The 16,580-nt window shown below is 39.1% G+C and overlaps 1 protein-coding gene across 5 annotated transcripts in view; it reads left to right on the forward strand.

Moving 5' to 3' along the window:
- GULP1 (GULP PTB domain containing engulfment adaptor 1) overlaps positions 1–16,580 on the forward strand; it is a 161,261-nt gene that overhangs the window by 102,537 nt on the left and 42,144 nt on the right. For all 5 annotated transcript variants that reach the window (XM_075430683.1, XM_075430680.1, XM_075430682.1 and 2 more), the window contains one exon: positions 11,348–11,419. In XM_075430683.1, coding sequence (XP_075286798.1) covers positions 11,348–11,419 — 72 coding nt within the window. The remainder of the gene's footprint in view (positions 1–11,347; positions 11,420–16,580) is intronic.

Here is a 16,580-nt window from a genome sequence, read left to right on the forward strand (position 1 = left end):
ATGAATCAAAAATTAAAATGGGAGTTATTTATTCTAATCTGTGGTGCAGTAAGGCTTACAGTGTTAAAAGTCCTGATTCAGAAGAGATGCAGTGTCCTTAAAATAGACCATTTCATATTTCATATTAAACTGGAAAGGGGCTTTAATAAATGGAGAGTAATGGACAATGGTTATGTGTTCCTATGACTAAGGCTGTTTGTGTTTGAATGAGGATTTTGTTCCTAACTGCGACTTCTGGCTTTTGGCCCACAGGGAATTCCTATTTCTATGTTTATAATGTCATTGTGTGTTGCCATGGCAAGAGTGTGATACTACAAGTTCAGCATTATCATCGTAGTCAAGAACAAAGGAGGTAGAAACTATTTTAGAGCAAAATAAACTTTATTCGCAAAACTGAAAATGCCTATGGAATTGTATCTTTGCTTTTGTAAAATACTGTTAGTATTTTCCAGTACAAAAGAGTAACTTCATTAATTTTCCATTTGTCTTCATTAATATATATACTATATTTATAAAAATCCATCAGAATTTCTTCCACAGCTCGTAGAGTTTGTTTACATCGAACAGAAGAGGGCTCTAATGATTTTGTGTCCAGCTTCAGTCTGAAGAAGTTACTGCAAGCTGAACCCTCAGAATTGCACAATTCCACCTTGAAACGGCACATGGAAACTCCTGGCTGTTTTTGTACATGTTGTTATGAGAGAAGCTGAAGCCGGCGCTCAGATTCGTGCCTAACAATGAAGTCATCTGGGAAATATCTCTTTGAAGAAACAGACACTTTCTGAACAACGACATGGCCTGTTTATTCACGTGGCTTGGGTGCACCCCGAATTCAGCTGCCTCACTCCACTAGAGAAGTTCAGAGTTAATCAAAGTGCTCCAAATGTTAGAAAACTTCATCTTATTGGTAACACAGAATGTTTTTGCCACTTCTGTGAGCTAAGATTGGTTTTGTTATCGAATACTTGACAACATAGCTTGTTTCTTCATAAGGGTTTTTTGTCATCTCAGTCCAGTTTTCATTGTTCTTGGGGAGGTTTTGTTTGGTAGGCTGGATGTTTGCAACAGGAAAATAAAATTCAGCAGGACAGATGGAGCTCGAGAACACAGAGTTCAAGCTTTAACTTGCTATATTTTGTGAAAAAAGTGAGATAGCCTGCAGAATGCTAATACAGAGCAGACCAGTACATGCTGCCGTTAAAGGAACAGTGGTGCTACAAAAAGCAGTGGGTTGATACAGCAGGGAAAAACAGAGCCAAAACCAAGGACAACAGTTTTGCATGTCTTGTGCAGGGTTTTGCAGTGGTAACTGTTAGCCAAGTTCTCATGAAAATACCAGCACTTGGGATCTTGATCTGGCTGTTTCTTTAATTGTAGCATTGTACTAGATTGGGATTTTTTGAGGGCATGAGAGGGGTCTATCCTTTAGCTTTATGGGAATGTTAAAGGAAATGAACCATAACCTCAATTTGCATGGACTAGTGGGTTTATACAAGTAGTAACAATGAAAACATTTTTTTCACAGTGCGATGCAGTGAAGTTCCGTGTAGACTTGCCAGTGTTGCTAGCTGGCATGTGCAGAGTTGGAGTGGGGGTTAAAGCAAAGGCGGTCTCTGTGTTCTAAAGCTCCTGGTAGTACAGTTGACATCTTTGCAAAAGAGTCTGTAGATGTAGAGCTGTTTGTACTACTTCAGTACCATCTGAGTGAAATTTAGCAATTGTTGAAGTTATATCTAATGGTTAATATAAATTAAATCACCATATTGACATCTTGAGTTATAAAAAAAAAAAGGCAAACAAGATGCCAACTTGCTTACAATAATGTATTTGAAAATATGTAGCATTTGGTGAAAAATAGTATTTCAGGAAATTTGAAGTCTTAGTTTGACTTTACTGTTTCCATAAAGAAATTATGCTTGAGTTGAATCCAGTTCCTGTGGTGCAGAACCAAGTCTGCTGTCTAATTATGGACTTGCAAAGCTGAAAAAATCTGTCTATTCTTTTACTATGCACTTCTAAAGCTGGAAATTTGATGTTTAAAATAGTGAATGTGGATTATTTTTATGTGAACTCTCTTCAGTTAAGGTAGGGTAAATACTTTTTTACTGGGAACAATCCAGTTGGGAATACAAATCTGAATTGAGACATTCAAGCAGTATGACGTGTCTTCAATGAATGAATATCAGAGGCTTCTTTGTAAAGGAAGCGCCAAGGTCAATAATTAGTTCTGTTTTCCCTGTCCGGAAGCAGACTTGTTCTTGTGGACATACAGGTACCCTTCCCTGTGCACCCACATTATCAGAAGTATAACCTGTTTGAATAATCACCTTTGCTGAACATTGATTTAATAATGATAACTCTTACAGAAATGGTGATACAGTGTTTTAAATTTTGACAATGAATTTAGAGTTGCCAGTTCTTAATTCTTGGAGGTCAGAGGCTATATAAAATCTAAACTAATATGAGAGTAAAGGTGGAGGGTTGCAGGAGCCTGGCAAGCTGTTCAGCATCGGTAATTGGATGGCTCAGCCATTTTCTAGGCAAGTCAGAAGCAACTCAGGGAGACCGTGAATATGGTTAAGCTAGATCACCTTAGTCAACAATATATTCATTGGATGAGTTATCCCTTGTTAGTTATCCTAAAATTTCCAGGCAGTAACAATGACGCACTACAGGAGGCTCTGCAGAGTTGATGAATAGCAGTAGAGGAACAGAAGATAGTCATTTGATGCTATTTGATGTTAGATGAATCCCTGTGTTAATAGTTTCTGTACTGAAGCAGAGGAGTTGTAATAACTTCAAGATGGTGCCTTTGGATTACCACAGATATCTCCCGTTGCAGCAGAAGGAGCTGACAGATGCTTCTGCCTGAAAAAGAATTAAATCTCTTCCCATGTCCAAATTGAAACGCAGAGAATAAAGACTGGAAGTGTGTGTTTTGGTTTTGTTTTTTTTTTTAAATTTACTCCTTTTTATCTAATCTCTGAGCACAGGATTTTGCATGTGAAGGCTAATGAACATCGCAGCGTACGTGGAGAAAGAATGCTGTCAAAAGGGTGCATGTGTCCTGATCACAGCCAGGGAACATGTGATAAGAAACGATTTTTCTCCAGTGATAGAGTTGCTCTCACAACCAGCTTCCCCTGCTCTTGTTTCTTTCATGCCAAATATTATCTCCAATTTCTTTATTTATCAGCTATGGAAAGTGCACCTGGGCTTAACAGAAAAACAGGCCTTCAGTGATACACTACTAATATTAGCATCACTGTCGTTTTTACACAGTTAAAATCTTCCTTTCTAAGCCCTTTTCCCATACCTCAACAATTCTTACAAAGTTTTCTAGTGATTACTTGAGCTTGCTGGCTTTTTTTACTCCAGGCTGGAGTATCCATGAGGGATATTCCCGTTGCCCCCCTGCTGCAGCCGCCGTGCCTGTGCTGGGTGGGAACGGAGAACTCGCTTGGACCAGCGGCGAACTGCTAGCTCCAGCTAACGAAGCTGCAGAGCACAGCCAAAGAACCGCTTTTTCCTCAACCAGTTCTTTGAAGTGGAAGTAAGTCTGCGTGTAGCCATCTTTATTCTCAGCCTGTGGCCAAAATCTGGGTAGCTGTAAGGTGGCTGATAATGGTGTGTGCAACGGGAGAGGGGTGGACGTCCCCTGTCCCACCACCCCAGCTCTGTTGTAATCTTTGGATTCAGCCTGACAGCTCCTCAGCGGTTTCAGATGTGCTGCTGAGCTACTGGGTAGACTGAGGGACTGAAGAAATCCTGAAGGTTTTTTCTTGTACTGCTGTTACTTTCTGTGGTAACAGTCTTGACAAGATAAGTTTTGTACCTTTTTTTGCTTTCTTGCTGTGTTCCAGCCTGTTCTTATCTTCCTTGAGGAGGTACTAGCTGTGTGTCTTAACATTATTTTACTTTTAGGATTAGACACTTTTATGCAGAGAACAGCTTTGATAGTAGTGTTGCAATCTGATTTGGTTTTAAGTCTGTCCTTGTTGATAGCCCCCGTAGCATATGACCACACTGATCTCTGGAGAAAGCCTAAGTTTTGATCATTTGCAAAGAGCGTCCTAAATTCTCCTCAAGTTCTGCTTACAAACAAACTGGTTATGTTAATGTAAATGTATACTCCTTTTGTATTCTCCTTTTTTTTGTGCCCTTGAGTTTTTTCCCCATCTGGCTGTGGATTAAAATGCAGTGGGACTTCAGGAGGAATCTGACTTGGTGTAATTACTCTCATTCTTTTGCCTTTAAAATTACACCAAGCTGGGTTCCGCTTACTTGGGCCATGCTTCAGGTTTCTTCCCGGTGAGCAGCTATATAATTTCTTTTCTCATCAAATCTAAACATAGGCTAGAAGACAGGTGTAGGCAAGATTAGGACTACCATATGTCCTCAGTTTCTCAGGCATCTTTACCAGGATATTTCTAGATATTACTGCTTCCAGACATTTGGGTTCCTGGCGAGAACCACATCCCCAGCCTGGTGAGGGTGGACTGCTCCAAGGAGGTGTCCGCGTTGTCTGTGTCCATCAACTGTTCAAAGACGTGTTAAGCTTTAGTTATCATGTTATGTTTTGATTACTTAGCGTTAACACCGAATGTAAAGACTGAGATGATTGTTTACACATTTGATAGTGAAGAGTTCTTAGTTACTACGCTTCTAGAGAATAGAAGAAAGTACAAATTAAACGTTTCAGTGTGGCTTGTTGAGAGGTTGCTTGAAATTAAGCACAACATGTTTTTTACACCACTGCATCTGGAAGATTCTTTTGTTAAAGGTTAGCTGATTATTTTATGGTTATTTCTCTAATGCTCTCTTTCCCCCCAGCATTTCAAGAGCTTATGAAATAGATTTTTCTTTCTTTATATCTTAATTACTGTAAATATTTTCACCTCTGTGTTTTCTCACATTTGGCTTAATTCTACTGACAGATGAGACATGGTAATACTTGATTTCTGTTAAAAGAAATTTCTTTTTTTCTTTACATTGTTGATCACACATTCCTGCCTTTGTTGCAAATAGTACCCGAACACTCCCTCAGCAAAACACTCTGTTCCTGTGTCAGAGTCGCCGTTTGTGCCGACCGTTACGTGTCAGCCAAGCAGGGGATAGCCAGGGAATGTGCTAATGATGCCTGTGGCACTTTTCTCTCTCATACTCGCCTGTGGTCAGTTTGATTTCTGCTCTCGTTTGAGCAGCAATCATGCCTGGGAGAGGCAGTTGTTCTTACCAGGTTGCTCAGAGAAATGCAGCTCCCCAGACGGGGAAAATTCATACGTTTTATGTCCTCTGATGAAAACATATATTGGTAGAGAGCCAAGGCAGCCATTACAGGTGGGGAACTGGATGGTAGGGTGGGGAAAGAGAAGGAACCCAGAATAGAAAGAGGTGTGTATTTTACAGTCCATCATACTTCTGCTATTTAATTGATGGAGAGGATGCAAGTATGCAAGGCTGAACAAAAACTGTTCACGTCTTAGCAAGTGATTAACAGCTTAGACATTTGTTCGTCAGTTTTCTGCAGAGCTTCAAATCTTTCATTCTTGTTTTATATTATATGCTGTCAGTCTGATGTTATCAGAGTGTGATTTGTCTTCCTTTCATTAGTAAATCAACGTCCCTTCAACTTCTGCTGTAGAAGGAGCTAATTTGTCGAATTTTGGCAGCAGGTATCCAGGAATTTTGCATTGCTTCTTTTCTTTCTTTATTATGTGAGTTTGGGAAGTACTTTTTTTTCATATAATTGCATTTAAATCTGCATAAAAGAGCTTGTAATGTTTGTGGATTTCAGAGAAGTATGGCACTGTGAAAGACTGGGGTTTTTGAAAGATTGAAATCTGATGACAAAAGAAAACAGATGTTGTTTTATTATTGAAATATCCTACACTGCTCTCTACTGGAAGAGTGGAAGTCTATGTTAAATCTTCAAAAGTGCACCTAAAACTCTTTCTTAGTCAAGATTTAGGTTTAATGATTTTTATTTTTTTTTAATTTTTATTTTTTGACCCTGGAAAAAACTAACTTTTACTAAGGGTGGATGGGTTTTTTTCTGCTCCCCGGAAGTTTTGAAGTAGAGCAGCTGGATATACTTTGCATTTTAAAAAAGTAGAAAGCCAAAATGTGAGCTGACAGGAGGAAAAATTACTGGAGACTGTCTTGGTAATGACAAGGAAAAAAGTGAAGTGTTAAGGTTAACAATTCACCTGACCTTACTAATAGCTATCAGGCATGGGATAACAGCAATAGACTTGTCAGAACTGTAAAGCATTCTGAATGCCTGAGGTTGTCCTACATTTGAACTGGCTTTTAATTGAGCCAGCAAAATTAAAAAAGACTTACTTTTTCTTTTATTTTCATAGTTTCTCCAGCCAAAGTAGAACTTAAATAACATTTTTTAATGACTTCTCTATGGAATCTGAATTATTCTCCCGGTTGCTGTCAGTGATAAAATTTCTGTTGATTCTAATATGATGAAATAGGGTCTGTTAATTCTCCACAGCTGCGCTATCTTGCAAATCTTTGCATGTGGAGCAAGCACATCTGGCTGTCTGCTAATGTTAGATTATAAACAGTTTGATGGGAGGTGTTTGGCTTGTACATGGCTGGCCAACAGCTCGCTGCCTTAATGGCAGACGTCAGTGAGGGGGGAACAAGCCTTCATATGCTTTAGAGGAACAGTTAAACTGTTTTGACTGATAAGATTCATTCACCTCATAAAAGTTATTTCTCACTACAGACAATTGCGAGTGAGATCAGAAGAAGTAATATGTTGGAAAAATAACCTTTCATCAATTTTGTGAGGCATGTGTTTGCAAGAATGGCAGATTGAAGTGAAAGATGTTTATTAATTTATATGAGGAAACAAGTTGCATTAGCTTGCTTTATGTTATAAAAAATATTAGATGTCATCCTCTTTGAACTTCTTAAAGTATCCACTGAAACTCAGTATGATTCTGGTGAACTTCTCCTTAGCACTAAACTTTACATAAATATTTAAAAAGATGAGTCTAGTGGGGTGCCTAACTTACTGAGCTTTTTTTTAAATTGGTTATCATGCACAAAGTACACTAACTTCAAGAATAACTCTTTTACTAGTTGCAAACAGTAAATACATCTAACAATCGTGTAAACATTTTTAATCTGTATTATGTATTTGATGTTAATGAAAACTGAATAAATTAACACTTGTATTAAATTACATATAGGACTGATACTGAATGATCTGAAGGGTAACTGTTACATTATTTTCTGTTTCTCTGTTCTGCAGTTAAATTAAGTATGGGAGCTGTATGAGCCTGACTCTCAGGATCAGTTCTATTTCATGTTGTTATTGCCGTCCTCATCAGCTGGGTCTGCAAGAGGGCCATAGCTGTGGGAGGGAACCTGAAGTGATCAAAGCAATCGCTGACTTTTAAAGTTCCCATCTAGAATTCTGCATCAGTATTGCTTTCCAAAGGAGCCTGAGCTTGAAAAGGGAAGTTTGCATTTGCCAATTTTGCTTTGAAATTTTTGTTGCAGAAGCTCTTCCACAATGAATATTTATATTATTCATGCCGCAGCTGTACTGAATTCCTGATATAACAAATAGTTGTTCTGTGTGTTTGTGTGAGATTTGGTGAGAAAAATCTGCTGAAAAGACCATAATGAAATGGCGGTCTCCCCGCTTCATGAGAATGGCGAATGAGTTTAGTTATTTACGTTAGAAGTCCTGGAGGTGGCAGCGCATCCATCGTGTGGTGGGGATTCTGCAAACACACAGACCTTCGTCACGTTGAGCTCGTCGTCTAAAGTCTCCCCATTGCAAATATACACGTGTTTGCTTAGCTTAACTATTATGAGTAATGCTATAGTAACTTATACCTAGTATTGAACAAAAGACAAAGATAGGGCAGATCACACACGAAAGGTACATAGCAGGTGAAAAAGCAAGCAATAAAAAGCCTCCAGTGAATACACTAGCTGTATGTTAAACCTGTATTGCATGGTCATTCTTTTGCTATAATTAGGAAGCAACTTGTTTTGATTTGAAATTCTGGTAATACTTTGCCCCAAAATAGATCAGTCTAGTTAATAAAAATATTTGGAATATTTGCTATTAATTGCTGTTTTTATTACTGTTACAAAAAATAAATAAAATTAGAACTCTTGTGAAGATCAGACATGAAATGTATAAGCAGTTGTAACCAAACGTTGACGTTATCTGAATAAAAAAAGTAGAACTGCAGTTAACAGAGATATAAATATATATCAGATACAAACAATGAAACCCATGGCATGGTCTCATCATCTCCTACTGATATTAACACAAGCTACAAATCATCTTTGTATTTCTGGGTTAAATGCATCCTCCTGTGTTTTGCTAGGCTGCATAGTTTATTAGTTTATTAAGCATAAACTCTAATTCCGTATCCAGCTCAAAACTGCTGAGAGCAGTAGAAATTTCAGTAGCAATGCTTAATGTCAAAACCAATACTCATCTGGAAGACAGCGCGTTGTGAACGACTGGTGGAATTCTGGTTGGTTATGTTCCATAAATATTGGTATAATGCTCGTGATGTCTCCATATGCTTCAGGTCTTGGTTGTTTATTTAATTTGTAACTTCTTGAGCAAAGCCACTGTCAATGTGTTTCTTCAGGTTTTGTCAGTCATTTAAACCTGTGTTTTCAGCAGCTTATCTTTCTGTTTGGATATCTGCTTCTCTTCCCCTCCATGGTCAGAAATGGTAATTTCTGATTTGGGAAAATTACTATAGGCTTACAAATTCCGTGCAATTTCACAGATGCCCCAGCTGTGGCAGAAGCTTACTTTGGTGCTTACGCTTGCTAAGGCAGTAATATGAATTAGCATGAGGTACAAGCCCCTGGGAAAACAGTGTTTGTAGAAGTTATTGTTCACGGAAGATTGGTCTGTTGCGGAGATTTATTGAATACAGCAAAGACACTTTCGCCTTGCTTGGACATTCAGTCAGAGGGGGATAGCTGAGAGGGCAGAGGAATTGACTTGGTTGCTTTTGACATGTCTTTTCCTATCTGGAATCTCAGTCATCTGAGTGGCAATCAGCAAATAAGAACCCGAGGGCAGCTGTTTGCCCTTCTGGAGAAGGGGCTGCCGGCGAGGCAGCGTGCCCTGGGGCATCTTGAAGTGTCCTCGACACCGTTCCACCCCAGGCCTGGCCTGTGGAGCACCAGACTGCTGACACTGAGAATGCCTCTGGAGCTGCCAGTCTCAGAACTAAACAAATATTAGGAAACACGCATGGGTGAAGCACGCTCCGCCGTCTTCTGCTTCACTATGGGCAGCGGTGACCTGTGGTCCTCGTTCCCTGAGCCTCGTCCACATTTGCAGCTCCTACACTGTGTATAGCGTACCCTCACCTGCTTACAAACTTCACGCCACTTGTGCTGCTGCCTCTTGTGTTGTGCCAAGTATGTGGTGCGTCAATATGCTGGTGTGCACGTACCTGCTATTATCGGCGTTTCTCTTAGATTCTCATCTGACCTTATCTACTTTCTTTCTTGTGCATTGAAACTTGTGGTTACCTTTTTTTTTTTTTTCCTCAGTACATTCACACACCGTTCCCTTTCTGTCTGTTGACATGCGGTATCCGTAACGTCCAAGAATCATTCTTCTTCCTCTGTATGCATTTTCTGCAGCTGTCACTTTACCAGGGAAGAATGCACCCGGTATTTAAAGTCATCAGACATGTTGCATGAAAGACATCAAATCAATAATAGAGGTTTTGGCTTTGTTATTGCAAAGCCTTGCTCTCCTAGCTGGAGAATTTTAATAGTAGAGAATGTTAACAGCAGATGTGTGTGGTGTTTTGATTTACACACTGTTGTATTCAAGATGGCACATCATATTTCAAAGTCAGTAGCAGATTTCTAATAAGACTTAATTATTGGTAGAGCTGCAAAGTTTCTTTGCAGGAGTATTGGTGACCTTACAGCAACCTTCCAGTACCTGAAGGGGCCTACAGGAAGGATGGAGAGGGACTTTTCACAAGGGTGTGTAGTGACAGGACAAGGAAGAACGGCTCTAAACTAAAAGAGGGCAGATTTAGATCAGATATGAGGAAGAAATTCTTCACCATGAGGGTGGTGAAACACTGGCCCAGGCTGCCCAGAGAAGCTGTGGCTGCCTCCTCCATGGCAGTGTTCAAGGCCAGGTTGGATGGAGCTCTGAGCACCCTGGGCTGGTGGAAGATGTCCCTGCTCATGGCACGGGGGTTGGAACCAGATGAGCTTTAAGGTCCCTTCCAACCCAAACCATTCTATGATTCTGTGATTCTATGAGTATAGCTTGAGCACATGACTACAGTAAACACGTTTTGAAGTTTTAATAAAATCAAAAACTTCAGAGTTACTATGTTAAAAGCATCTGTAGCCTGGCAAATTTAAGTTCCTTTTGAAACTGCCAAGACTGAAAAATTATCCATACCCCCATGCATTGTGTTACACAGAAAATTGTGTACTTCAGAGGAAAAAGGGGGTTTGTTCTTTCTTGCTAGCATGATTTTGGCATATACAGGTACGTGGTAGGACTTAAATGAACTGTACATCGGTGTGAAAATCAGGCAATTCAAAATTAATGAAATTATTACACAGATGCAGTTCAGACAGGATTATCGTACCCTTCATATATAGTTGGAGGCAAGCAAAACTGTACAGAAGAAAGTAAAGGCATTTCAGTGTACCAATAAAGAAATTTTGAGGTCTCTCTGAAGTATCATGCTTTGTACATTAACAGACGTATGTTTGGTTTTCGTTAAAACCTTACTTGGTAAAAATGTGATCTCTAGTAGAAATTCTTTGAATGTGATGCTTTTTTTATGTAAGGTGGAGCCTAGTTCCTTTAAATCTATGGAATTACTGCGCCAAGCAGCTCTAAGAGAAAAATCAAGCTTTTTAAATTTATCGTGCGTCACTGTGTGAAATTTTTAGTGACATAGTACAAAACATTTGCTCCTATTGATTCATGGGAAGTATCTTATATCAGTATTTTTTTTCATTTTTTCATTATTTTCCATAAGAGGTGATATTACCAAAATGACAATCTCGTGGAAATAGGTACTTAACCTCTAATTTACAGGCTTGTATAGGATGGAGATAAAATGTTTTTTAAAAGTTGCATTTGATAACGCTTATATTTGTCTAATTAGAATTTAATTCTTGTTATTCTCTTGATTGGAAATAGCTATATGAAGGTTTGTTATTTATCAACTACCGAAATTATTGTCTTTCCAAAATGTTATGTGGAAATAATTGGAAAATGACATTACATGAGTCAATTAGGCCGTTCAATGCATAACTTATTTCTTACAAATTCCAACCTTTTCAGTTTCTTGGCAGTACGGAGGTGGAGCAGCCCAAAGGCACAGAAGTTGTAAGAGATGCTGTTAGAAAATTGAAGGTAAGAAAGCATTTTTAATGAAATATAAATGGGATGTATTCTTAATGTGTTTTCCTAAGAGGTGAGATTCTGTAAGTGTTTCTAGGTATCTTCATTGCTTCTAGAGGCAGTTGCTTTTGTTAACCTCTTCAGTGGTGTGTAGGCACTTCCCTATTGTGTCCATATTATCAGATGTTCTGTTGTACATATATTTAGTTGTCTCCTAGATTACACAACTATTTGTAATTTAAAGTTTATGTGCCTTAGTGCGTAATGATTGAAGCCCTAAAGTTTCCAAAGAATGTTAATCTTAACTTAGGTAGCAACAGTTTGTTTTAGCTGCCGTCCTCACTTTATGGCTGTTGAATGCCTCTACTTACGGCACTCCAAACGTGTTGCCAGAGAATTTAAGAAAATTAAGTCTTCCTTGGCCAAGTAGCTAGTCACTTCAGCAACGTCTGTCCTGCATTCCTCTGGGCTGTGCGGTGCTTCTGAGGAGCCCCACTTAGGCAAGTTACCTCTCCTTGCAAGGGTACCCACCCAGGCAAGGTAAGCTGTTGGTGCCAGAGAGCAGCAGTAAGGATGTCAGACCACGCCAGAAGTGGGCTGTGACAACTCCGTGGGTGCTGGCTGGCCCTGACTGCCCCTCGTCTAAAGCTAACGTGTCTGATCCGTGTGAACTCTTGGAGGTGAAGGCTTATGACACTGGCATTAATGTTGTTCACCCTCCAGCTGTGGTAATTGGTGACGTATCTGGAAATAGAGCTGCGGTGAGACAATAGGGTTTACAAACAAATATGAAACTGTGTATGACCAGGGATGTTACTGCCTTGTTCTTCAGGTCTTCGTGTTGCATGGCAAAGGTCTGCGTGCACAAACACCCATCTGTGTGCTGGTGCACAGTGCCAGGAGGCTGAGAAAGTCAGATATTTACAGTTTCTTCTTGGTGCTGTGTCCTTGGGCACTGAGGGACTCGGCAGACAATTAAAGCATCCTAGTGAAATGATTTGTTGAGGATTGCTAATTGATAACATGGCTTTGATTTGACTGTTTGAGTGACAGGTAAAATGCTTAAAGCTCTTCAAATGCTGAGTTGTGATAGGGAGCGCTGGCTTGATTTGTCTGCTGAATCCCATGGCAGGGGAACTGCACTGTTTCATGCTTAGCTGCTTAGAGCTGTTGGGGCATTAGTTTATTTCGATGTAAAAATGATTTTGCCTAGTATTTTACTTTCATAACTTTTTGTTGGGTTTTCAATATTCATTTAAACAGAAATTCCTTGGAGATGGACAGAAAATTTTAGGAATCAGTACTGAAAAACTTCGCTCTGTGTTCTTTCTATAATAAAAAAAATGAAAAAAGAAGACATGAAACACTATTCATGTAACTCAGCTTTTAAGATTGAAGTTTCCCTTGAAATAGCTGTCTTTACGAGATTCATTAGTAACTGTGCTGAGGTATTGAATCAGAAGTTCTTTGCCATTATTTTTGCTCTACGAAAATAGTACAGCTGCCTTGAAAGATTAGCTTAGTCAGTTCTTAGAATGTTTTGTGCGAAAAAGATTTACTGTGCTGCAGTTTGTCAGGGCACTGTTGCCTAGTTGTTTTCAGGTACATTAGGCTAATAATGTGAGCATGACCTTTTTTTAACCATTGCAGCACGCTACCAGTGGAAACAAAATGTATGGTTTTGGGGGTACCTCGTGCAGTTTACAGCTAATACTGGAGGGAAGAGTGAAGCCTGATGTGTTAGATGTTTTGTGTTTATAAAATTCCATTACCCTGAGCAAAGTTAACTCTGTGCAAACCCTGTCGAGATAATACCCTGCTGTGGAGAAGTTTTGATTCTATTTTAATGATGTTTTATCAGACTCCTCCGAAGTATAGCAGCTGCTGAGTGTCTCAGTGTCACTGGTGGAACTCCAGGCTTACCTGGGCTCTCACTGATCAAGGGAGGGTTTTGGTGGGTTGGATTGTAGTTAGTTTGCTTTGAAAGCAGGTCCAGAAAGGATTTCAAATAGCTGTTCCCTGAAGTGTAGAAAGAGCCAGAACTATTTTTGTTCCTTGGGAAAAAAGAATATCTGTCAGCCTAGCACTGAAATTTGAAAATAGAAATATTTTGTATATTCCTGTGGTGTCATTGGAGTATGTAGATATCTATTCTAACTTTTTACACGTGTTCTGTAAGTAAACCACCTTGGAGATGTGTGTCTGAATCGTTGTTGCCAAAATTGCGCTGTGTTCTTCAAGCTTGGAAGTCTGGAGCTTAGATGTCAAGTCTCATGAGGGATCTTCTATAATCACAAGTTTATTAGAAAAGTCTCAAAATAATTAAAGACAACTTTTGGAAAGACTTCAAAAATCCTGAGACAGAATTTCAGAGAGCAATAAAGAGGTTGTATGTTTGAAACAATCTTCAATTAATTGATTACTCATTTCAACATTGATTTATGTTGTACATCTGCATTCGTTGACGGGAAGCCTAGAGGTGCTGGATTTTATTATTAACCACACAGCTCTAGCTGGTTTTTTTTTTTTGAAAATGTAAATTAAAATTAAACCAGTGAAACCAGCTTGAAAACTAATGTCTTATATTGAAAGAAAACATATATAGTGTTTTTTGGAGTAGGAGAGTTTTTAGAAGATACAGAGCTTGTGATGTTATATTTACATTTTTTGTTATATGGATTTGGTTTTAATCACAATGTTGTTAATCATAATTTGGTTTTAATGAAAATTAATAGCTAGCAGAAAACCAGCTGACTCTTAATATTTGGAGCTAGTTTTACAACTGGCGTGCATCACATTAATAACCTTTTGAAGTCATGGGCTGACAGTGATATATAGCACATGAAATACTGACACTGTAAAGTATTGTTCTTGAGCCATCATGTCATCAAACTGTGTCAGAATAGACATTTGATACACAACTGTTTACTTCTTTAAATCAAAAGCTCTTAACTCGCAGAGCACAAAGACTCTTCGCTTGCCACACGCAGGAGGTTTTTGCAGAACTGTAGCACGTCATTCCCTGAACTTACTGTTACCAGCAGGTGGAGCTGATGATCTACAGTAAAATACAATACCTTGGAGGAAATTTTTCTTGATGCTTCATTGTACTTGCTTTGTCCTAAATACTACTACTACTACATTTTCTATACACTTGAGAGCTTTGCTGGGTCAGTCGCAGTTTGAATATACAGTTTTCTCAGACGTCTATATTTAATTTTTCTGGAGGGTTGTCCAGTTGTTTTAGCTAGTTGGGATTTTCCCTCGTGTTTTCAAATTTCTTGGAGCAGCACTGGAGGAGAAAGAAGAATGTTTTAAAATGTGTATTTTTATTTCTAAGACAAGGTGAACTGTTCTCATAATTTATTACAAACAATTTTTTCCTTCCAGTTTTGTAGTCAAACTAATTTCAAGAATGAAGAACTAAGGAAAATGGTACCAAGATGTTGGATCGGAACATGCCTACGTTATTCAAATGTGTAAATGTTGTCAAATCACACTTTATTTTATAAAGTGAAATGATTACTTTCCTTGATTAATGGAGGGATATAACTTCTAAAGCTGACTGTAGGAATGAATTGGGTCCTTCTCAAGAAGTGGTTGAGGGGTTGCCAGAGGGGAGAGCAGGTGGAAAGATCAGCAAAACAGATGGAAAGGGCAGCATAACCAGACCACTAGTAAGGAAACGACATGGGGGGGTGTTACAGAGAAACCAGAAGTAAACACCGGAGTTTAGAACTGTTCCTTTTGCAGTCCATAAAGGGATGTGTTTGTGAGGACCAGACTTAAGGCTGTTCTCTTACCAAGCTTCCAACTCAGTCTGCTTTTCTCCTCTTCTTTTCTTCTGTAAGTGTAGATGACCAGAGATAATGTAAGTAAAACTAATCACTTTGAAGCCACTTGAAATAGTCTTCATCAGCTCCTTGACCAGTATGGATACACTAAGTGAAGAATGCTCTTTCACACACCTCCACCCATGCTGTGACGCTGTCCTGCTGCTGCCCTTCATGGATCATCAGCGGATATTGTTCCGAGCTCCCTTTCTTGCTAAAGCTGGGTTTCATTTGTCCTTGAAAGGACAGAAGAGGGTGGAGTTCAAAAAATCTTTTAATATTGGGCTAAAGAGGTTTCCAGTCAAGCCTTACAGCCATGACTGTTCTCTTTTCTGGAGAAAGCAGAATGTGTGGTTTGGGACCAGCCAGGGACAGCTTGAAGACCAAAGCAGATCAGATGAGAAGAGCTGAAGAAGAGAATACATGTTGATCCTCTCTCTCAAACCCAAACAAAGCCCAACCCAAAAACACACCACCAGAAAAACCCAACAGACCCCCAGTACCCCACACCTCCAAGCAAACAACAAAAACCCCACAACCAAACCAAACAAATAAAAAAAATCCTCCCCCACCCCCCAAAAACCCACAACAAACTCTTCAGAGAGCGAGAGATGGAAAAAAGACTGTACTGCATTGTCTTGTACGCTGTGGTTAATGCATCATTAGACTTCCTCTCAGTCCAGTGTGTGTTTGGAAAATAAAATACAACATATTCCATAGAAATGGATTTCTGAGACAGGCTTTTCCCTACCCATTGATTACTGAGAGATTAAATGTCGCAGATCTGTGGCCTTTTCATCCTTTTCCTCTTCTTGACAGCTCATTTTCAGAGGTTATAATTTCCTAATGGCCACATAAAACATGCATGAGAGTTTGGACCGTAATATAACCAAAAAGATGATGTGTAGTCACTGCAAAAAAAACAGGGCCTATTTTTTTTTTTTTTTTCAGGCATCTTTCCTGATAATGAATGTTGTTACAAAAAAAAGAGGAAAAGCATCTTCTCAAAGCCAGGTGTAAAGCTGTGTCTCAACTTAGACAGCTACGTTGCCCTCAAACAGACTTAAGGTGTCCACGTGAAGTGCAGTGTCCGCTGTCTCACTGCAAGCCTGCGTAAAATAAAGGAGTCGAACAGCTGTTCCCTGGGCTGAAGATTAGCACCCGCATCACAGAAATGCCTACCTTTTGAGGTTTCGACGTTTTTTAATAAACTCTTGAATTGTACAGTGAGGTGTAAATACGAAAGAAAAGCACATGGTTTTGATTTGCATAGCTTAAATTGATTTTGGTAGAATTTTAACCATTACTTTTTTAACTAAAGCTCCTGGCTGTTTTTAAAA

Source organism: Opisthocomus hoazin, chromosome 9 (genome assembly GCF_030867145.1).
Source record: "Opisthocomus hoazin isolate bOpiHoa1 chromosome 9, bOpiHoa1.hap1, whole genome shotgun sequence".
NCBI lineage: Eukaryota > Metazoa > Chordata > Aves > Opisthocomiformes > Opisthocomidae > Opisthocomus > Opisthocomus hoazin.